The sequence below is a fragment of the Heteronotia binoei genome, chromosome 3, assembly GCF_032191835.1.
Source record: "Heteronotia binoei isolate CCM8104 ecotype False Entrance Well chromosome 3, APGP_CSIRO_Hbin_v1, whole genome shotgun sequence".
NCBI lineage: Eukaryota > Metazoa > Chordata > Lepidosauria > Squamata > Gekkonidae > Heteronotia > Heteronotia binoei.
Window position 1 is genome coordinate 190,637,065 of NC_083225.1, and position 23,642 is coordinate 190,660,706.

Below are 23,642 nucleotides of genomic sequence, written 5' to 3' on the forward strand. Positions count from 1 at the left end.
TTCCTCAATCGCACAGCAGGATTACTCCCTCAATCGCACAGCAGAACTACTCCACCAATCTCACAGCAGAACTACTGAGTCAAGCCTCTCTTCCTTCTATTGGCGGAGGCTCCTCCCCATCCTGGCCCTCTGTGGAAGGAAAGAAAGAGCCAGAGCTTCCTTTGCCCAGCTCCCTGGATCCCATGGGAAAGATAAAAAGAAAGCACCTTAAAGACCAACAAGTACTAATGTGTTAAGCATGTTTTATTTTAAGTTTTTTTAAAAAAACAACTTTGTGTTTGTCTCTGTCCTTTATGAAGTTGATATCTCTGCTACCACAGCCCGACATGGCGCAGCCCAACAAAGTCTCATTTATGTCAGATCCGGCCCTCGTGAGTTCGACACCAGGGGTGGCCGAACTTGCTTTATGCAAGAGCCGCATAAAATAAACATCAGACGTTTGAGAGCCGCAAAACACAAATGTCAGATGATTGAGAGCTGCAGGAAAGGAGGGAGGAAAAGAGAAGAGAGAAGTGGAAAGAAAGCAACTAAAAGTACATTCTCCAAGCCACCAGCTGGCTTAGCTTGGAGAAGGAATTTAAAGAGACAGATGTCTTCTCTAAGCTTGCCAACAGGGGGGTGGGGGCTTCCAGTGCCACATAATATGTGTGAAAGAGCCACATGTGGCTCCCGAGCCACAGTTTGGTCACCCCTGGTCTAAACTGTCTGTCCCTGCTGACTTTGAGCCCTCTTCCTCCCCAAGGATACAGTGTTTGGATTTTACTCGGTAGATTCCCAAATGCCTTTCTGATGAATGCACAGATCTCTGCACCAGCAGAATATGAGCACAAGAACATATGAAGCTGCCTTCTACTGATTCAGACCCTGGGTCTATCAAAGTCAGTCTTATCTATTCGGACTGGCAGCAGCTCTCCAGGGTCTCAAGCTGAGGTTTTTCACGCCTACTTGCCTGGACCCTTTTTAGTTGGAGATGCTGGGGATTGAACCTGGGACCTTCTGCTTACCAAGCAGATGCTCTACCACTGAGCCACTGTCCCTCCCCAAATTTGTGAATTTGCGCCTGTGTGGTGCCGCCAGAATTCTGAATCAGAAGTCGCCAAACGTTTGGAAATTGTGGGCACCGCTGGAATTCTGACACAATGTGGTGGGCACAGTCCCCAAAATGGCTGCTGCAGGAGGTGGAGCCAACCACAAAATGGCTGCTGTGGGAGGCGGAGCCAACCACAAAATGGCTGCCGTGGGAGGCGGAGCCAACCACAAAACATCAGGGAGTGAGGTTATGCCTCATAGCAACTTGTTAATTCTTCAACATTTCCAACCGTTGCTGCGCTTAAGCGGCCACTTTTTCAAACGAACGTATTGTATAAAAGTATTTTCACGCATACACAAAACTGGTCTTTATCCATGCATTGAAGCTGTGGCAGCTGCTGCCAAAACAATGCTTTAAAAAAAAATCATCTGAACAGCCAAACAGATCTCCAACAGATCTCCTACTGGCACTGTAACTCAGGAGTCTCCATCCAACATGGCGTCCATGGGTATCACCAGGGGTGGAACTCTAGCAGGAGCTCCTTTGCGTATTAGGCCACACCCCCTGATGTAGCCAATCCTCCTGGAGCTTACAAAACAGAGCCTTGTAAGCGCTTGGAGGATTGGCTACATCAGGAGTGTGTGGCCTAATATGCAAAGGAACTCCCGCTAGAATTCCACCCCTGGGCACCGCGGAGCCCACTGGCACACTGCTGTTTGGCTGGCGAGTGTTTTTAGAAATACTTTAACATCTTCATTTAAAAAGGCATCCTGAGTATTGTCAGCAGGGGTGGAATTCTAACAGGAGCTCCTTTGCCTATTAGGCCACGCCCTCCTGATGTAGCCAATCCTCCAAGAGCTCACGAGGCTCTTTTTTGTAAGCTCCAGGAGGATTGGCTACATCAGGAGGGCGTGGCCTAATAGGCAAAGGAGCTCCTGCTAGAATTCCACCCCTGATTGCCAAGCACCAAGGAAGACGTTGGTGGGCTCCATGGTGCTGACGGGCGCCGTGTTGGATGCCCCTGGATAAGACTTGTCAGTCTGTAGCTACAGAAAAGAGCATGAGTTCAGGAGCACCTTCCAGACCAACAAAATTGGGAGATGTTCTGAAGAAGTGAGCCGTGACTCACGCAGGCTCCTCCCCTGCCACAGATTTTGTCAGTCTTGAAGAGGCTCCGGGACTCTGGCTCTTTTCTACTGCTGCAGGCACTCACGCGGCTACCCGTCTCGATCAGTCTATAGCTAAGGGGCCTTGAGTTGCGGTGAGGAGAGGAATCAGATGATTATCATCTTGAGTCAGTCACAGGTCTCTCTCAGCCCCACCCACCTCACAGGGTGCCTGTTGGGGGGAGAGGAAGGGAAGGAGATTTTAAGCCACTCTGAGACTCCTTCACCAGTGAAGAGCAGGAAATACAAACCAACTAATTCTCCTTTTTCATCCTCCTCCTTCTCACGCCTCTTCTTTCTTCTCCTTCTATGTGAGCCGCCCTGAGCCTGCTTCGGCAGGGAGGGCTGGATACAAATTAAATATTATTATTCTCCTTCTCTTTCTTCTCCTCATTCCTCCTCCTCTTCTTCTCCTTCTCTCTCCTCCTTCTCCATCTCGTCCTCCTTCTCCCTCCTCCTCTTCTTCTTCTCCTCCCTCCTCCTCCTTCTCCTCCTTCCTTCCTCCTCTTCTCCTCCTCTCCTTCTTCTCCTTCTCCTTCCTCCTCCTCTTCTCCTTCTCTTTCCTCCATCTTCTCTTCCTCTTTCTCCTCCCTCCTTCTTCCGCCAGTGGGATGCATCTCAGTAGTCTTTCTCTTCACTGAATCTCCCTGTGCCTTGTGGTACTTTGCCCACAAGGCACATTTTCTCCCTGCATCAACTTTTCAGAGGCTTGGAGGGAGGGTCAGGTATAGGAATCCAGGGAAATGGAAACCATCCTCCCATCCTTTTGCGGCTTTTAGGATATGGGCGTATTGCTTACAGCATTTTGCTTCCTCTTCAAAGCATCCTAAAGGGATGAATGTGAATTAATTGAAACAGCCCCACTCCAAGTAGATGTATGAAGATCGTACGGTTGCCAAACTCCATGTGTGGCCTGGAGATCTCCGAGAAATACAACCAATCTCCAGACTACAGAGATCAGTTTCCCTGGAGAAAATGGCTGCTTTGGAAGGTGGACTGTGTAACATTATACCAAGGTCCTTCCCCTCCTCCCCAAACCCCACTTTCTCTGGGCTCCACCCCCCCCCCCCAAATTTCCCAAACTTAGAATTTTGAAACCCTAGCAAATTCTATGCAGATTATAACTTGCTTTTTATTCTGATGCCTGCAGCCTCAAAGCCAAATTGGTGTAGTGGTTAAGTGGGCGGACTCTTTCCTGGGAGAACTGGGTTTGATTCCCCACTCCTCCACTTGCAGCTGCTGGAATGGCCTTGGGTCAGCCAGAGCTCTCTTATCTGGGAAAACTGGGTTTGACTCCCCACTCCTCCACTTGCAGCTGCTGGAACGGCCTTGGGTCAGCCAGAGCTCTCTTATCTAGGAGAACCGGGTTTGATTCCCCACTCCTCCACTTGCAGCTGCTGGAAAGGCTTTGGGTCAGCCATAGCTCACTCCTCTGGGAGAACCGGGTTTGATTCCCCACTCCTCCACTTGCAGCTGCTGGAACGGCCTTGGGTCAGCCAGAGCTCTCTTATCTGGGAGAACTGGGTTTGATTCCCCACTCCTCCACTTGCAGCTGCTGGAATGGCCTTGGGTCAGCCATAGCTCTCTTATCTGGGAGAACCGGGTTGGATTCCCCGCTCCTCCACTTGCAGCTGCTGGAATGGCCTTGAGTCAGCCAGAGCTCTCTTATCTGGGAGAACCGGGTTTGATTCCCCACTCCTCCACTTGCAGCTGCTGGAACGGCCTTGGGTCAGCCAGAGCTCTCTTATCTGGGAGAACCGGGTTTGATTCCCCACTCCTCCACTTGCAGCTGCTGGAACGGCCTTGGGTCAGCCAGAGCTCTCACAGAGATGTCCTTGAAAGGGCAGATTCTGTAAGAGTTCTCTCAGCCCCACCCACCTCCCAGGGGTCTGTTGTGGAGGAGAAAGAGCAGGGGTCATTGTGGAGAAAATGAGGTGCTGGAGCTCATTAGCACAACTCATTTGCATAAGCCACACACCCCTGAAATCACTGGATGGGGTACTAAATTATATCAGCTCAGCATCTACCTTAAAATGCTTTTTGAATTATAATTCTTATAACAAAACCTCACTCACATCATACTTTTTAAATTACTTTCTCCTACGTGGCCACAGCGGCATGAGGAAAATTTCCGTCTGCTTGATATGATTTGGTTATTTCCCCCATTTTTTTGAGGGGGAAAATATTAGAAAGTTTGTCAAATCTTAGAGTTTATCAAATCTTAGAGTTCAGCAAAAAAACGCCCAAAATTCAGGGCGTTTGAATCATGGAGCCCAGTAGCCAGGTTTTTTGGGGGGGCAATAAGAAAGAAAGCACAAAATTTTAAGTATCCGAAGCTCCACTCCTGTGAGTTTCTGCCCCAAATGAGGTCTAAGGAAGATAAAGGAGATTGTGAGCTGCTCTGAGACTCTGAGATTTGGAGTGGAGGGCAAAATATAAAATCCAATTTCTTCTTCTTCGCCTTCTTCGTCATCTTCGTCTTCTTCTTTGTCTGTCTTCGTCATCTTCTGTCTTCTGTCTTCTATCTTCTGTCTTCTTCTGTCTTCTATCTTCTTCTGTCTTCTTGTTCTATCTTCTTGATGGTTATGTATCTAGGGCACATGGACATGGGAAGGGAGGTGGTAAATGGATATGCAAGAAAAAGAGGAATTGTCTCTTCAAGCCCTTTTTCGTTGCTGGTTTTTGCAGGCCCTGAAAGCGTCTCTGGAAATGAAATGCAAATGCCACGGAGTATCCGGTTCTTGCTCCATCAAGACTTGCTGGAGGGGCCTTCAGGAGCTAAGAGATATTGCCCTGGACTTAAAAAATAAATACCTTTCGGCCACAAAGGTAGTACATCGCCCCATGGGGACGCGCAAGCATCTTGTGCCCAAGGATATTGATATCCGGCCAGTCAAGGAGACGGAATTGGTTTATTTGCAAAGTTCACCTGATTTCTGCATGAAAAATGAGAAAGTGGGTTCACACGGGACTCAAGACAGGTAATCTCCTCTTGGTGGAGTGTGGCTGTATTTTCTTGATTTAACACACCTTTCTTCTTCGGGAACTTCTGACCAAATCAGCAGCATGATCAGAATCACTGACTTTTAAAACAGATTCTCAGCAGATTAAATTTGTTGGGGAAGGGCGTGGCTCAGTGGTAGAGCATCTGCTTGGCATACTGAAGGTCTCAGGTTCAATCCCCGGCATCTCCAATTAAAAAGATCAAGTAGAAATTGATCAGAAAGACCTCAGCTTGCAGAGAGCTTTGGGGAAGAACCATGGCTGAGGGACAGGACATTTTACTTGTCATGCAGAAGGTCCCAGGTTCAATCCCTGGCATCTCCAGGTCAAGAATCAGACAGTAGGTCATGTGAAGGACCTTTACCTGAGACCCTGGAGAGCTGCTGCCAGTCAGAGTAGACAATACTGACCTTGATGGACAAAGGGACTGATTCAACATAAGGCAGCCTCATTTATTGAGGAAGGAATGCCGCTCCATGGTAGAGCCTCTACTTGGCATGCAGAAGGTTTCAGGTTCAGTCCCTGGCATCTCCAGTTCAAAAAGGACTAGGCAGTAGGTGGTGGGAAAGACCTCTGCCAGAGACATAAAAACCTAAAAGAAGCCATGCTGGATCAGGCCAATGGCCCATCCAGTCCAACACTCTGTGTCACATAAGAACATAAGAGAAGCCATGTTGGATCAGGCCAATGGCCCATCCAGTCCAACACTCTGTGTCACATAAGAACATCAGAGAAGCCATGTTGGATCAGGCCAGTGGCCCATCCAGTCCAACACTCTGCGTCACATAAGAATGTAAGAGAAGCCATGTTGGATCAGGCCAATGGTCCATCCAGTCCAACACTCTGTGTCACATAAGAATGTAAGAGAAACCATGTTGGATCAGGCCAATGGCCCATCCAGTCCAACACTCTGTGTCACATAAGAATGTAAGAGAAGCCATGTTGGATCAGGCCAATGGTCCATCCAGTCCAACACTCTGTGTCACATAAGAATGTAAGAGAAGCCATGTTGGATCAGGCCAATGGCCCATCCAGTCCAACACTCTGTGTCACATAAGAATGTAAGAGAAGCCATGTTGGAACAGGCCAATGGCCCATCCAGTCCAACACTCTGTGTCACACAGTGGCCAAAAAACCTGAGACCCTGGAGAGCTGCTGCCAACCAGAGTACAGAGTACAGACCTTGATAGATTAAGGTCTGACTCAACATGAGGCAGCTTCATGGATTCAAAGTGACTGACTGTATGGATTTGGGGCCTGGTTGAACACTGTAACCCCTTCACTGCTCCTGAATCAGACCACCTTCTGCAGAAAGAAGGAGCAGAGGAAGGTTGACGGCCTGCCCTGGCTTCAAGGCTAGCAATGTTCCGCCATCTTTCCTTGGCTCTTCTTTCCTCAGTGAAGCACAGCAGCTTGGCTATCTTCCTCTCCATCTGCAAGGTCTTGGGTTAAACCAATGACCCTCGTCTGTCGCAAGATGAAAGGACTTGTGTTTGGAGACCAGGGAAACCTGAGGGCTGTCTTCCAGCTGGCCTCCAGACAACCCAACGCGAGCTTTAGAAATGAATGGAGAGGTCATCCAGAATCTCCAGACGCTCATTTAGTGGTTGTGTTTTTTAAAAGTTGTCTCCTAGCTCAATTCCCACCCGGAGGGTTAAATTTCTGCCTTTCAGGGTCGTCCAGTTGGACGTGGCCAGTGTTTTTAATCACCGTCTTTCCCCTCCTTCTTGTTGACCTCAATTGTTGGCTTGAAGAATCAGATGTTATGACTGTACTTAGTGAAGCAGCTACAGTGCTTCATAAGAACATAAGAGAAGCCATGTTGGATCAGGCGAATGGCCCTTCCAGTCCAACACTCTGTGTCACACAGTGGCCAAAAAACCCAGGTGCCATCAGGAGGTCCACCAGTGGGGCCAGGACACTAGAAGCTCTCCCCCTGTGCCCTCCCCAGCACCAAGAATACAGAGCATCACTGTCCCAGACAGAGAGTTCCAACAATAGGCTGTGGCTAAGAGCCACTGATTGACCTCTGCTCCATAGGCTCATCCAATCCCCTCTTGAAGCTGGCTATGCTTGTAGCTGCCACCACCTCCTGTGGCAGTGAATTCCATGTGTTAATCACCCTTTGGCTGAAGATTCGCATGAACTTCTATTCACATGAAGATGCGAATCAGACCCTTGGTCCATCGAAGTCAATCTTGTCTACTCAGAAGAGTAGCTAGGGATAGGCATGAAAAGGGGTGGGATTCTAGCAGGAGCTCCTTAGCATATTAGGCCACACCCTCTGATGTAGCCAATCCTCCAAGAGCTTACAAAAAAGAGCCTTGTGAGCTCTTGGAGGATTGGCTACATCAGAGAGTGTGGCCTAATATGCCAAGGAACTCCTGCTAGAATTCCATCCCTGGGCATAGAACCAACTCACAGACTAAAGTTCGTGATCAATTTTGGCTGGTTCGTGGATGGCAAGCTGAAGTTTGTGGTAGGTCAACTGGCACAAACTTCCAAGCAGTTTGTGGCAGCTCGTGAATGAATAAATGTCAAGACAGGCTGTCTCCACTCAATTAAAACATTTGCCAAACATCAAAGCAACATGGGGGAGGGATTCTCCAGCTTGTGCATTTGGTGCGTGTCGCTTGTAGGAGATCCATTCTATATACTTTGGAACCTGCACCTGACATTTCCCACAAAGCACTTTCCTGGGGGCATCTTCTTTAGGGGCCATAACTCAAGGTGGATTACAACCGGGGTTTTTATTTTTTGTAGCAGGAACTCCTTTGCATATTAGGCCACACACCCCTGATGTAGCCAATCCTCCTGGATCTGACAGTCGGCCCTGTACGAAGAGCCCTGGAAACTCCAGGAGGATTGGCTATATGGGGGTGAAGGCACTTAATTTAAACGCGGGACCAAGGAAAAATGGGTTAAATGTTTGGAAGAAATGGCAGCCGAAATGGCTGAATCGGGTATCTAGATGGACGCCATTAGAAACATTGATGGAGGGAGATAAGGAGCACAGGTGGAGCGAACTACTTAATATTAAAGGATTTAGAAGAGTAGAAGACTTGTTAATATTAGATAAGTTAAAACCATTACAGGAGTTACAAGAAGCCGTAGGAGTACAATATTGGCTTAAGGCTACAGGATTGTATACTAAAGTTAAGAAGGAAGTGGAGAAGAGTAATTTAAATGAAGAAGAACCTATGGAAAGGTTTTACAAATTAATGGGAAAAAGAAAAAAAGGATTAGTAAGCATCTTATACAGGAGTATGAATTCAGACAATGAAGGAGCATTAAGCTACCTTCAATGGACATGGAGTTCAGAAGGCCAAATAACGAAGAAGAAAAAAAGAAAAGAGGATTGGCTATATCAGGGGTGTGTGGCCTAATAGGCAAAGGAGTTCCTGCTACAAAAGATGCCCTGATTACAACAATCTTTTAAAAAGTTTTCAACCTGTGAGTGGATTACTAGATATGATAGTGTATGAATGAAACAGCAAAGGTTTTTATTAAGAGAAAATAATTCAGTCAGGCTGGGTAACTGGGTTGGAACAAACAGGCTGGAAAACTGGGCTAAACCCATTAAAATGAATTTTAACAGGGATAAATGTAAAGTTCTGCATTTAGGTAGGAACAATCCAATGCATGGTTATAGGATGAGGGAGACTTGTCTTAGCAGTAGTCTGTGTGAAAAGGCTCTAGGGGTCTTAGTGGATCATATGCTGAACATGAGTCAACAGTGTGATGCGGTGGCTAAAAAGGCAAATGCAGTTTTGGGCTGTATCAACAGAAGTATAGTGTCCAGATCACGTGAAGTGATGATACTGCTCTGGTAAGACCTCACCTGGAGTCTTGTCGGGTTAAAACAATTTTTATTTGGTAATATATGGTAATTATATCTAATACTAATAAAATATTAATAAACACTTAATACCTTCCCCATATATTACTCTTTTCCCTCCTCCCCTCCCCCCAAATTGTGACTTCCACTGGTGCCAATTACTTAAAATTCTAATATCAAAAAGTATCTTTAACACTAAAAGAATCTTAATAATAAAGAGAAAAATATATATATCATTTTGTAAAGAAATAACAAATACATTTCTTATGTTTTGTAAAAACCCACTCAGTTATTATAGTTCATCTTCTTTCTTCTTCTAAAAACTTAATTAGTATTCTCAAAAATCACCCAATGTCCTTTCACTTTCCATTCTTTCTCGATATATCTTCTGAATTTATCCCAGTCCATTTTAAATCCCTCTAAATCATAGTCTTTCAAGATTCTTGTAAGTCTATCCATTTCACTCCATGACATAACTTTTACAATCCTGTCCCATTTTTCTGGTATTTTATCTTGCTTCCATAACTGCGTCACCTGGAGTATTGTGTTCAGTTTTGGGCACCGCATTTTAAGAAGGATATAGACAAACAGGAACGCGTCCAGAGGCGACGAAGATGGGTGAGGGGTCTGGAGACCAAGCCCTATGAAGAAAGGTTGAAGGAGCTGGGCATGTTTAGCCTGGAGAGGAGGCGGCTGAGAGGTGATAGGATCACCATCTTCAAGTAATCAAAGGGCTGTCATATAGAGGATGGGGTGGAATTGTTTTTGGTACCCCCAGAAGGTAGAACCAGAACCAGTGGGTTGAAATTAAATTAAATGAGTTTCAGGCTCAACATTAGGAAGAACTTCCTGACCGTTAGAGTGATTTCTCAGTGGAACAGGCTTCCTCGGGAGGTGGTGGGCTCTCTTTCCTCTGAGGTTTTAAAAAAGAGGCTAGATGGCCATCTGACAGCGATGAAGATCCTGTGAATTTAGGGGGAGGTATCTGTGAGTTTCTTGCATTGTGCAGGAGGTTGGACTAGATGACCCTGGAGGTCCCTTCCAACTCTATGATCCTAAACAAGAACCATATGTGCAAAGCATATCTGTTTAAGGCAATAGGACAATCAGAGTAGGAAAAACTGGATTCGCAGTGGGAATCACCTCCCAAGCTGGTCCATTACAATGCAGCTTTTCTCTGTCTGCAAGAACACCCTCTTGAACAATTGTGTTGTGCACATTTTGTGAGGTGATCAGAAAGCAGAGGCCTTCCAAAGGAGCCCCCAGGGCCTTAAACAAGGCAAGGAGGGGACAGAACATCTGGAGGCTTGCAGAAGCAAGTCATGGGGGCCAGGCCCAGAGTTAGAATACTGGTTGAGAGGCAGGCTCTTCAGCACCTCGGAGAGCTCCCAGGGAAAAGAGATGTTGCTCCGTCCAATGCTCACCTGAGCCATTATATCTCCAAATGTGGAGACTGTTCCTTAAGTAGTTAGAGTTCAGAGGCACCTTTATGACCAAGTTGGTCTTAAAGGTGCCACTGAACTCTAACTTGTGCACATGCACACTTCCTCTGATACATATGGGGTGCTGCAGGGCTCAGTACTGGGTGTGATGATTTTTAACTTGTTCATTAATGATCTGGAGTTGGGAGTAAGCAGCGAAGTGGTTAAGCTTGCGGATGACACTAAATTGTTCAGGGTGGTGAGAACCAGAGAGGATTGTGAGGCACTCCAAAGGGATCTGTTGAGGCTGGGTGAGTGGGCGGCAACGTGGCAGATGAGGTTCAACGTGGCCGAGTGCAAGCCCCTGGAGGGCTCCTATCAGGCCCCTGAGCAGCTGGCTGTCATCTGCTTCCTTCTCCCTCTCTGTTGCTTCTCTTTGCCTCACAGCTTGATTTACCAGGCTTGCTCAGTCGCGCAGGACTTACAGAGCAAATCCTCTGTTTTCTCCACTGGCTGAGGCTCATCCCTTGGGGAGGAAGGAAGGGAGGGATAGCTTGTTTTGTCAGGCTTTCTCAGTTGCACTGCAGAGCTACTGAGCCAAGACTCTCTTCCTTCTATTGGCTGAGACTCCTCCCCTTCCCGGTCCCCTGGGGAAGGAAGGAAAGAGCCAGAGCTTCCTTTGCCCAGTTCCCTGGATCCCATGGGAGAGATACAAAGAAAGCACCTTTAAGATCAACAAGTGCTGTTTTAAGCATGTTTTGTTTTTTAAATCTTTAATTGTGTTTGTCTGTGTCCTTTATAAAGTTTACATCTCTGCTACCTAATCTTAAAACAGGTACACACATGGCCTGGCCTGACATGGCCTGGCCTGACAAGGTCTCATTTATATTAGATTCAGCCCTCATAACATATGAGTTTGGCATCCCTGTGTACTGCCTCGTCCTTTTAACTGGGAAAGTCAGGGATTGAACTTGGCACCTTCTGCATGCCAAGCAGGTGTTCTACCACTGTGGTCTTTCCCATCCCCTCCTGCCTGGTCCTTTTAACTGGAGATGCCGGGGATTGAACCTGAGACCTTCTGCAGGCCAACAGATGCTCTACCACTGAGGTCTTTCCCATCACCTCCTGCCTGGTCCTTTTAACTGGAGATGCCGGGGATTGAACCTGAGACCTTCTGCAGGCCAACAGATGCTCTACCACTGAGGTCTTTCCCATCACCTCCTGCCTGGTCCTTTTAACTGGAGATGCTGGGGATTGAACCTGAGACCTTCTGCATGCCAAGCAGGTGCTCTACCACTGTGGTCTTTCCTATCCCCTCCTGCCTGGTCCTTTTAACTGGAGATGCCGGGGATTGAACCTGGGACCTTCTGCATGCCAAGCAGGTGCTCTACCACTGTGGTCTTTCCCATCCCCTCCTGCATGGTCCTTTTAACTGGAGATGCCGGGGATTGAACCTGGGACCTTCTGCATGCCAAGCAGGTGCTCTACCACTGAGGTCTTTCCCATCACCACCTGCCTGGTCCTTTCAACTGGAGATGCCGGGGATTGAACTTGGGACCTTCTGCATGCCAAGCAGGTGCTCTACCACTGAGGTCTTTCCCATCCCCTCCTGCCTGGTCCTTTTAACTGGAGATGCCGGGGATTGAACTTGGGAACTTCTGTATGCCAAGCGGAGGTTCTTCGCTGAGCCCCAGCCCATCTCCTCCTATGCGCAGTGGTTGTGTGGGAAAATGTATGATATGAATTCACACTTCTGGGATACACGAAAGGGGGGAGTTCTCCTCCTTCCTGTTTTTGACTCTGCAAATATCAGATCGGCGAATGATACGAGGGTAGAGAGGAGGGGAATTCCAGGAAAATGTCTTTTCAGGCAGAAACAGAAGAAGATATATAACGTGCTTGCCTCTGTGTGAGAGAAAGAGGGCAGGAGACTTTCAATGAAATATAGTTCACACCCTCCCACACATAAAAAGCACCACGGTTGGGGTGGCCGTCTTCCAAATGGGTTAACAGGGCCCCAAAAGCACCTTTTAAGAGTTTAGGCCTGTTCAGAAGTTCCAATTTTCAGAAGAGTCGGGCGTTGCTTTTAAGAAATGGATTGGATGGACTGAAAGGGTGGGAGGGGGTTCCAAATTATCCGCTGTGATGGGCTTTCTCCCCACCCCCCTACACAACAGTTCCACCATATTTCACCCATTCCTTCATGCTTTAGGTTGGCAAGGAAAGAAGAAAAGGTCCCCCCCCCCACCTTTCAAATTGGCAGCAAATGCCTCTTCGAGGATCAGGAAACCTGAGGTGTTAGAACGGCGAGACTGCCAAGTCATGATCCTTCACCTCCTTCCCTTCCTCCCCTCCCTATTGACACGCCGCTCTCTGAGCATTAATGGATTAACTAGTGGTAGGCCTGGCTTTCTGGCTTGACTGGAGGCCCCAAGTAGTGTGGCGATGGTTTGGAAATGAGTCACCCAAACAAGGGAAGCTGCATCCACCTTCGCCACGGAAACCTACTGATGCTGTTTGCATGACAAGAGTGCCCGAGTGCGGCCGTTAGAGTTGCCAAGAACCAGCCTCAAGGATGAAAATTCACAAATTTATAACATAGGAGACTCATGCAAAAGTGCAATGTGTATATCACGCCCGAATACACAGTCCTTCAATTTGCGACAAATGTTCTTATTCCTTAAGAGCCAATATCTTAAATCCAATATCTTAAAATGGTAAAGCCGAGGTGTGGCAAAGGCCGTGAAAATAGAGTCCAATGCTCCAATTTCTTTCAGCAGTAGCCGGTGTAGAGAAGAATGACAATAAGGCACAAGACCGCAACAGGGATGTCCGTATCGCTCTGTTTCGCACGAGGCTTCTACGAGCTTCAAAATAATTTAAATCATTCACATATGGCAAATAGCTCAAATATTCTGCAGCTAAGGAACAGCCCATTTGTGGATTTTCATACTAAATTTGTGGATTTTCGTACTAAATTTGTGGATTTTCATACTTGAGGCTGGTTTATCGTGGATGCCTTTGGGCTCTTTACCTGCTTCCTTTCCGCATTATTCTTTTGGTTGCTAGAAACTCCAGGTGACACCAGAGACATCCCACTATTACAGTTAAGAACAGAAGAACGGAAGAGAAGCCATGTTGGATCAGGCCAGGGGCCCATCCAGTCTAACACTCTGTATCACACAGTGGCAAAAAAAAAAAAACCGGGTGGCGAGGGGCAACCGTGGGAGTACTTCTAGTGTCCTGGCCCCACTGATGAACCTCCTGATGGCACCTGGGTTTTTTTGGCCACTGTGTGACACGGAGTGTTGGATTGGGTGGGCCACTGGCCTGATCCAACATGGCTTCTCTTATGTTCTTATGTGACACGGAGTGTTGGATTGGGTGGGCCACTGGCCTGATCCAACATGGCTTCTCTTATGTTCTTATGTGACACGGAGTGTTGGATTGGGTGGGCCACTGGCCTGATCCAACAGGGCTTCTCTTATGTTCTTATGTGACACGGAGTGTTGGACTGGAGGGCCACTGGCCTGATCCAACAGGGCTTCTCTTATGTTCTTATGTGACACAGAGTGTTGGACTGGATGGGCCATTGGCCTGATCCAGCATGGCTTCTCTTATGTTCTTATGTGACACAGAGTGTTGGACTGGAGGGCCACTGGCCTGATCCAACAAGGCTTCTCTGATGTTCTTATGTGACACAGAGTGTTGGATTGGGTGGGCCACTGGCCTGATCCAACATGGCTTCTCTTATGTTCTTATGTGACACGGAGTGTTGGATTGGGTGGGCCACTGGCCTGATCCAACAAGGCTTCTCTGATGTTCTTATGTGACACAGAGTGTTGGATTGGGTGGGCCACTGGCCTGATCCAACATGGCTTCTCTTATGTTCTTATGTGACACGGAGTGTTGGACTGGGTGGGCCACTGGCCTGATCCAACATGGCTTCTCTGATGTTCTTATGTGACACAGAGTGTTGGATTGGGTGGGCCACTGGCCTGATCCAACAAGGCTTCTCTGATGTTCTTATGTGACACGGAGTGTTGGATTGGGTGGGCCACTGGCCTGATCCAACATGGCTTCTCTTATGTTCTTATGTGACACGGAGTGTTGGACTGGGTGGGCCACTGGCCTGATCCAACATGGCTTCTCTTATGTTCTTATGTGACACAGAGTGTTGGATTGGGTGGGCCACTGGCCTGATCCAACAAGGCTTCTCTTATGTTCTTATGTGACACAGAGTGTTGGATTGGGTGGGCCACTGGCCTGATCCATCATGGCTTCTCTTATGTTCTTATGTGACACAGAGTGTTGGATTGGGTGGGCCACTGGCCTGATCCAACATGGCTTCTCTTATGTTCTTATGTGACACGGAGTGTTGGACTGGGTGGGCCACTGGCCTGATCCAACATGGCTTCTCTGATGTTCTTATGTGACACAGAGTGTTGGATTGGGTGGGCCACTGGCCTGATCCAACAAGGCTTCTCTGATGTTCTTATGTGACACGGAGTGTTGGACTGGGTGGGCCACTGGCCTGATCCAACATGGCTTCTCTTATGTTCTTATGTGACACAGAGTGTTGGACTGGGTGGGCCATTGGCCTGATCCAACATGGCTTCTCTTATGTTCTTATCATTTTAGTGGCCCTTTTCTGCACTTTCACGTTGCAACCCTAAGGACTATGTCTGCGTGGGACAGCACTAGCAACTAGAACGATATCCCTCTACTTTCCGTTTAATCATCACTGTGGTTTTGTTAAGCCAAACAGAAAAAGAAATGACTTGAAGAGAAAAATCAATCGCGACAGGAACTGATTTGTTAAAACAGCCATAACAGCTTGTGTTTACTGGAGAAGAAAGATATTTCTCTTCAGGTTTTGGAAAGTTTTCCCTCCTCAAGAAACAACCGTCGCTCTTTTAAACACGGAGCGCATTTGTGGAAAATTCTTCACTGGTTTCAAATAAGAATTTAAATGAGACCAGATTAGGCTGCTGTTGACAGGGGGGGGGGGGGGGAGAGAGAGAGAAGGGGAAACAGATGAGGGAAATTCTGCTGAAATTTTGCAAAATGGTTTCGGGAGTCATCAGTCCCTGGGCAGAAAACATAATTTAGGCGAGTGATTTATGACCGCGATACTCTTTTGCTGCGCTGTCCGCTTGCGCTGAGACAAAGCTGAAAGGATTTTTTCCTTGGAGAGAACATATTCTTCGTTTTCTTCAGCGTTAGGCTTGTGTACATGATTGAAAGGTTAACCACAGGCTCGGTTTAGTTTAAGATGTTGAAGAGTCCCTGGATAGATAGAGGGACTCTTGGCTTACTTAACTGGTTTTGTTTCCTTTATTTTATCCCCCCCACTTCCACCACATTGGGCGCCCGGTTACGAGATTCTACTTGTCTTATATTTTATCCTCACAACAACCCTGTGAGGTATGACAGACTTGAGAGTAAGTGACTGGCCCAAGGTCTCCCAGTGAGCTTCCATGTCACAAGTGGGGATTCGAACCTGGGTCTTCCAGATCTTAGTCTGATATTCTAGCCCAGGGGTGTCAAACAGGTGGCCTGGGGGCCGAGTCAGACCCCCGAGCAACGGGCTGTCATCTGCTTCCTTCTCCCTCTCTCTTGCTTCCTTCTGCATCACAGCTTGCTTTGCCAGGCTTGCTCAATCACACAGGGACTACAGAGCGAAGCCTTTGTTTTCCCCATTGGCTGAGGCTCCTCCCTTGGGGGAAAGGGGGAGGGAGAGCTTGCTTTAAGAACGTAAGAGAAGCCACGTTGAATCAGGCCAATGGCCCATCCAGTCCAACACTCTGTGTCACACAGTGGCCAAAAACTCAAGGGCCATCAGGAGGTTCACAAGTGGGGCTAGAAGTCCTTCCACTTTGCTCCCCCCCCCCCAAGCACCAAGAATACAGAGCATGCTTTGCCAGGCTCTCTCAATTGCACAACAGAGCTACTTAGCCAATCCACTCTTCCTTCTACTGGCTGAGGCTCCTCCCCCTCCTGGTCGCCTGGGGAAGGAAGGAAAGAGCCAGAGCTTCCTTTGTCCAGTTCCCTGGATCCCATGGGAAAGATACAAGGAAATCACCTTTAAGACCAACAAGTGCTAATGTTTTAAGCATGTTTTATTTTAAGGTTGTTTTTTTTATAACCAAACTTCCGTTGTGGTTGTCTCTCCTTTATAAAGTTTCCATCTCCGCTACCTACTCTTAAATAGGGAAGCATACGGCCCGGCTCGTCATGGCTTCGCCCAACAAGATCTCATTTATGTCAGATCCGACCCTCATAACAAATTATTAGTATTATTTTATTATTATTTATTAGGACCGTTTTCGCACACAGCTTACCACGCGGTCACGTTCCTGTTCTCTCTGCAGTGTCCATCGGATTTCCCATTATCTGTGCCGGAGTTACAGGAAGTGCTGCTGCTATTGCATAGCAAACGTAAACTGGGTTTTAGCCCTTTACGTTTGCTACGCAAAAGCCGCGGCACTTCCTGTAACTTCGGGGAAGGTAATGGGAAATCCGACGGACGCTGCGGAGAGAACAGGAACGTGACCCCGTGGTAAGCTGTGTGCGAAAATGGTCTAGAATTCTGTCCCGCCCTCCCTGCTGAAGCAGGCACACGAGGAATAAAAGATGATGATATTGGATTTATATCCCGCCCTCCACTCTGAAGAGTCTCAGAGTGGCTCACAATCTCCTTTACCTTCCTCCCCCACAGCAGACACCCTGTGAGGTAGATGAAGATATTGGATTTATATCCCGCCCTCCACTCCGAAGAGTCTCAGAGCGGCTCACAATCTCCTTTCCCTTCCTCCCCTACAGCAGACACCCTGTGAGGTAGATGAAGATATTGGATTTATATCCCGCCCTCCACTCCGAAGAGTCTCAGAGCAGCTCACAATCTCCTTTACCTCCCCCCCCCCACAACAGACACCCTGTGAGGTAGATGAAGATATTGGATTTATATCCCGCCCTCCACTCCGAAGAGTCTCAGAGCGGCTCACAATCTCCTTTACCTTCCTCCCCCACAACAGACACCCTGCGAGGTGGGTGGGGCTGAGAGAGCTCTCACAGAAGCTGCCCTTTCAAGGACCACCTCTGCCAGAGCTATGGCTGACCCAAGGCCATTCCAGCAGGTGCAAGTGGAGGAGTGGGGAATCAAACCCGGTTCTCCCAGATAAGAGTCCGCACACTTAACCACTACACCAAACTGGCTCTCCAATCGCAATAAAACAATTAAAATATACAATTTCAACATTCAACAAATAACAATTGAAACAGCTGACAGGTCAATGGTTGACAGGTCACCCCAGACCACCGGTGTAGGGGGGGGGTTTGGGGGGGGGGTAGAGCTGCCAGATCCAGGTTGGGAACTCCCAGAGTTTCAGGAAGGGAGCTGAGCCCTAGGAAGACAAGAACCTCAGTTAGGTGTAGTGGTTAAGAGCACAGACTCTAATCTATGAGAACCAGGCTTCATCCCCCCCTTTTTCCTTCACAAGCAGCTGCTGGAGTGACCTTGTGTCAGTCACGAGTTCTCCGCAGAGCTGTTCTCTCCAGAGCAGTTTCTCTCAGAGCTCTCTCAGCCCCACAGACCTCACAGGGTGTCTGTTGTGCGGAGAGGAAGGGAAGGGGGTTGTAAGCTGCCCAAGATGCCGAGTGAAGGGCAGGGTATAAATCCTCAGTTTCCACATGCTCCAAAGGCAGCAACTGTCCAGACTTTGGGTTTGCTGGTGTGCAGAAAGTTTTGCGGTGCACAACAATATGGAAGTCACTGCGGCAGGAATTGTACGTTCTCTACAAAGAAGACAGATTTATTTACGGATTGGTTCCCGGGAACGCCTCAGCAGTGCAGGAGTACCAAACAGCCAGAAGAGAAACCTGGTTGAGGCCAGGGCCATAGCCGGGATTTTTAAAGTCAGGGGGCTTTTTAAAAAGTCAGGGGGCACCCTTTCCCATCCATTGTGGGGCTTGCTGCTTCTTGGAAGCTTTCTGGGGCAGAGGCAGAAGCTGCAGGCTCCTTCTTCTCCTTCTCCTCCTTCTTTTCCTTCCTCTTCTCCTTCTCCTTCTTCTCCTTCTTTTCCTTCTTCTTCTCCTTCTCCTCCTCCTCCTTCTTCTCCTTCTCCTTCCTTGAGGGTTTTTAAACAGAGGCTAGAGGGCCATCTGACAGCAATGAGGATCCTGTGAATTTAGGGGGAGGTGTTTGTGAGTTTCCTGCATTTGCAAGTGGTTGGACTAGATGACCCTGGAGGTTCCCTTTCAACTCTATGATTCTATGACAGAGAGTCCCCCTAGAGAAAATGGCTGCTTTGAAGGGTAGACTTTGTGGCATTATAGTCCCTCCCTTTCCCAAACCCTGCCAGGCTCTTCTTCCAAATTTCCAAGAATTTCCGAAAGAGGAGCAGAGAATTCTTTCTGGAGGTTGACCAGCCAACATAAGGTTGTGAGATCCTAATCCTCACCACCACCACCCCCCCCCCAAAAAATTGGTCCCATTGGCATTTTTCTTGAACAAGCATCTTTTGATTAGATAACCCCGGTGATCAGGTGCAGCTTTAAGATAAAGTTTCATTTCTTCAGACCCCAGTCATAACAATGAAATCCCCAAAGTGTGAAACACACCATTCAGTAATCAGAGGAACAATGGACCACATGTGCAATAAAAGAAAAAAAGATTTCCTCTCATCTTTGCAGCCAGAGAAACGTCGACTGCGGGGTGACAGGATAGAGGTTTACAAGATGATGCATGGTATAGAGAAGGTAGAGAAAGAAGTCCTTTTCTCCCTTTCTCACAATACGAGAACTCGTGGGCACTCGATGAAATTGCTGAGCAGTCAGGTTAAAACGGATAAAAGGAAGTCCTTCTACACCCAAAGGATGATTAACATGTGGAATTCACTGCCACAGGAGGTGGTGGCAGCTACAAGCATAGACAGCTTCAAAAGGGGATTGGATAAACATATAGAGCAGAGGTCCATCAGTGGCTAGTAGCCACAGCGTATTGTTGGAACTCTCGGTCTGGGGCAGTGATGCTCTGTATCCTTGGTGCTTTGCGGGGGGGCTGGGGTCACAGTGGGAGGGCTTCTGGCCCCACTGGTGGATCTCCTGATGGTACTTGGGGTTTTTTGGCCACTGTGTGACACAGAGTGTTGGACTGGATGGGCCATTGGCCTGATCCAACATGGCTTCTCTGATGTTCTTATGTGACTCAGTGTTGGACTGGATGGGCCATTGGCCTGATGCAACATGGCTTCTCTTATGTTCTTATGTGACACAGAGTGTTGGACTGGATGGGCCATTGGCCTGATCCAACATGGCTTCTCTTATGTTCTTATGTGACACAGAGTGTTGGACTGGATGGGCCACTGGCCTGATCCAACATGGCTTCTCTGATGTTCTTATGTGACACAGTGTTGGACTGGATGGGCCACTGGCCTGATCCAACATGGCTTCTCTGATGTTCTTATGTGACACAGAGTGCTGGACTGGATGGGCCACTGGCCTGATCCAACATGGCTTCTCTGATGTTCTTATGTGACACAGAGTGTTGGACTGGATGGGCCACTGGCCTGATCCAACATGGCTTCTCTGATGTTCTTATGTGACACAGAGTGCTGGACTGGATGGGCCATTGGCCTGATCCAACAGGGCTTCTCTTATGTTCTTATGTGACACAGAGTGTTGGACTGGAGGGGCCACTGGCCTGATCCAACAGAGCTTCTCTTGCGTTCTTACGTTGTTCCCAAGCTCCAGCTCCAAAATCTCCAGGCATTTTCAATCCAGAGCTAGCAATCCTAGAGACTTTCCCAATTATGTCTTATCCCAATGTTTGCTTCTAAATAAGATGTTTGGCAGGGAGCTGGATTCTCTGGGTGTTGGTTCAAAAACTCACCCCTTTCTTCAGCCCTCCAATTCCCCACCGTACGCCACTGAACCCTCGGAACCTTTGCTCCAAATATTTGTCAGGACTAATTTGCGTAGGAGGGATTGTGTTGGATTGTTCCGCTGGAGCCTGTCCCGGCTCCTAGGGGCGTGTGTGTATAACAACGCCTTTGGTCCAGCGCTAGACAAACACACAGCATGTGGGCCGGGAGTCGTGGGTTTTGGCTCAGGGCTTCGGAGTGCTGTGAAGAATGCCTTCGCAAACCTTCCAGAGATCTGTAAATATTTACACGCATCTCTCCCTCCCCCTGGAAAAGGGGTGATGAGTGGAAAAGACTTAAGAGAGAAAAAGGAGGGGGGGGGGAATTGAACCTGCTCTGGAATTCCAAAATCTGAAATAACAAACAGAAGGCCAGGCTGAGTCAGAAATAAATAAGAAGACAGAATGAGAACAACGTCTCGGCACATCATTAATCCCCTAACTGCTCCTAAAGCATGAGCTCATGAGGAATGTCGTATAAATCTTGTTTTGGATCCGTTTCCATCGCTTTACAGTGGTAGATCCAGCTCCCCTCTTTCTACTTCCTAGTCCTCTTCCCCCAGCTCAATCAGCTGTTCAGTAATTTTGCTCTGCACCAGGTTTGTGTGGTTTTTTGTAGCAGGAACTCCTTTGCATATTAGGCCACACACACCCCCCCCCCGATGTAGCCAATCCTCCAAGAGTTTACAGTAGGCCCTGTACTAAGAGCCCTGTAAGCTCTTGGAGGATTGGCTACATCAGAGAAGTGTGGCCCAGGGGTGGCATTCTAGCAGAAGCTCCTTTGCATATTAGGCCACACCACCGATGTAGCCAATCCTCTTGGAGCTTACAGTAGGCCCTGTAGGAAGAGCCCTGGAAGCTCTTGGAGGATTGGCTACATCAGGGAGGTGTGGCCCAGGGGTGGAATTCTAGCAGAAGCACCTTTGCATATTAGGCCACACCCCCGATGTAGCCAATCCTCTTGGAGCTTACAGTAGGCCCTGTAGGAAGAGCCCTGGAAGCTCTTGGAGGATTGGCTACATCAGGGAAGTGTGGCCCAGGGGTGGAATTCTAGCAGAAGCACCTTTGCATATTAGGCCACACACCCCTGATGTAGCCAATCCTCCAGGAATTTACAGTAGGCCCTGTATTAAGAGCCCTGTAAGCTCCAGGAGGATTGGCTACATCGGGGTGTGTGACCTAATGTCCAAAGGAGTTCCTGCTACAAAAAAAGCCCCACTCTGCACAAAGCAACAGGGTTTGGAGCAGAGGTGTGAGGGACAGTCAGGGTCAGCAGGGTAAACAGTGACCACTTTGAATGTTGTCACCTTCACCCAGTACCTCAGGGAACCAGAATTCAACCTTGTCAGAAAATAATGAAGGCGCTGACAGCGGTTTAAAGTCAAAAACCCAAAATTAAGTTTATTAAGTATAGAAGGCAAGGAAGGGAGGAAATCATAACTGTTGGATTCTTATGAAAAATCAGTTGGCAGGCAGGCAGGCAGTTCAAATAACAAATAATCTTAGAATACTATAGATGTTGGCAGGCTGAAGTTATAGAAATAATCAGTGTTTCCCTCACGCTGGAAAACACTCATTCAATACAGAACTAGAGAAAGACTTATAAAATACGTTTCAGGCTTTTCATATATAGAGCCACACACTCACACAGAGGATTGACTGAACTTGTGGCGGATAGAACCAAGGCTTTTTTTTTAAAAAGCAGGAACGCAGTTCCGGCTGGCTTGGCATCAGGGGGTGTGGCTTAGCATGCAAATAAGTTCATGCTGGGCTTTTTCTACCCAAAGCCCTGTGTGAAACAATGGTGATTTGGCTTTTTCCTGCCAAAAATCCCCGCGCAAAACAGTGGCCATGTCAGGGGGTGTGGCCTAATAGGCAAATGAGTTCCCACTGGGCTTTTTCCTACCAAAAATCCCCATGTAAAACAATGGTGATGTCAGGGGGTGTGACCTAATAGGCAAATGAGTTCCTGCTGGGCTTTTTCCTACCAAAAATCCCCATGCGGAACAGTGGCCATGTCAGGGGGTGTGGCCTAATAGGCAAATGAGTTCCCACTGGGCTTTTTCCTACCAAAAATCCCCATGTAAAACAATGGTGATGTCAGGGGGTGTGACCTAATAGGCAAATGAGTTCCTGCTGGGCTTTTTCCTACCAAAAATCCCCATGCGGAACAATGGTGATGTCAGGGGGTGTGGCCTAATAGGCAAATGAGTTCCTGCTGGGCTTTCTCCTACCAAAAATCCCCATGCAAAACAATAGTGATGTCAGGGGGTGTGGCCTAATAGGCAAATGAGTTCCTGCTGGGCTTTCTCCTACCAAAAATCCCCATGCAAAACAATGGTGATGTCAGGGGGTGTGACCTAATAGGCAAATGAGTTCCTGCTGGGCTTTTTCCTACCAAAAATCCCCACGCGAAACAATGGTGATGTCAGGGGGTGTGACCTAATACGCAAATGAGTTCCTGCTAGGCTTTTTCCTACCAAAAATCCCCACGCAAAACAATGGTGATGTCAGGGGGTGTGGCCTAATAGGCAAATGCGTTCCGGCTGGGCTTTTTCCTACAAAAAATCCCTGCGCAAAACAATGGTGATGTCAGGGGGTGTGGCCTAATAGGCAAATGAGTTCCTGCAGGGCTTTTTCCTACCAAAAATCCCCATGCAAAACAATGGTGATGTCAGGGGGTGTGGCCTAATAGGCAAATAAGTTCCTGCTGGGCTCTTTCTAAAAAAAAAAAGCCCCAATTGCAGGTGATTCTGTCAGTCCGCCGTCCACCCCGCCCCACCTGACTCACATCCTTTTTCTTTTCCCTTCCAGGCAATGCAACAAAACCTCCAACGGCAGCGACAGCTGCGACCTGATGTGCTGCGGGCGCGGCTACAACCCTTACATGGATAAAGTGGTGGAGCGGTGCCACTGCAAGTACCACTGGTGTTGCTACGTCACCTGCAAGAAATGCGAGAAGACTGTCGAGAGATACGTGTGCAAATGAGGCTCTCCCTCCTCTCTGCCGGGCCGAGAACTCCTCGCCACCTCTTCCAAGACGGGAGAAAAAGCTTTCCCACGCTAGACCATGTTTACTTTAGCAGAGCCACAGGGGGACAACAAAAGAAAAATCTATTGGAAAGCAATCGCAGCGTTGGAGCAGATCCGTTTTAAGACGCAATGCTCCCTTTTGGTAACGTGCAAAACGCAGGACTTAAAACTTCACTGCTTTATGTCGGATGCGACCTGACGCACACACAAATCAGAGGGGGCGGAACAG

The 23,642-nt window shown here is 48.0% G+C and overlaps 1 protein-coding gene across 1 annotated transcript in view; it reads left to right on the plus strand.

The window, feature by feature from the left end:
• The window catches only part of WNT11 (Wnt family member 11), a 43,749-nt gene extending 20,361 nt beyond the window's left edge, over positions 1-23,388 (plus strand). The window contains exons 4-5 of the mRNA XM_060235030.1: positions 4,885-5,177; positions 23,195-23,388. Coding sequence (XP_060091013.1) covers positions 4,885-5,177; positions 23,195-23,369 — 468 coding nt within the window. The 3' untranslated portion in view covers positions 23,370-23,388. The remainder of the gene's footprint in view (positions 1-4,884; positions 5,178-23,194) is intronic.
• The last annotated feature ends 254 nt before the right edge of the window (positions 23,389-23,642 follow it).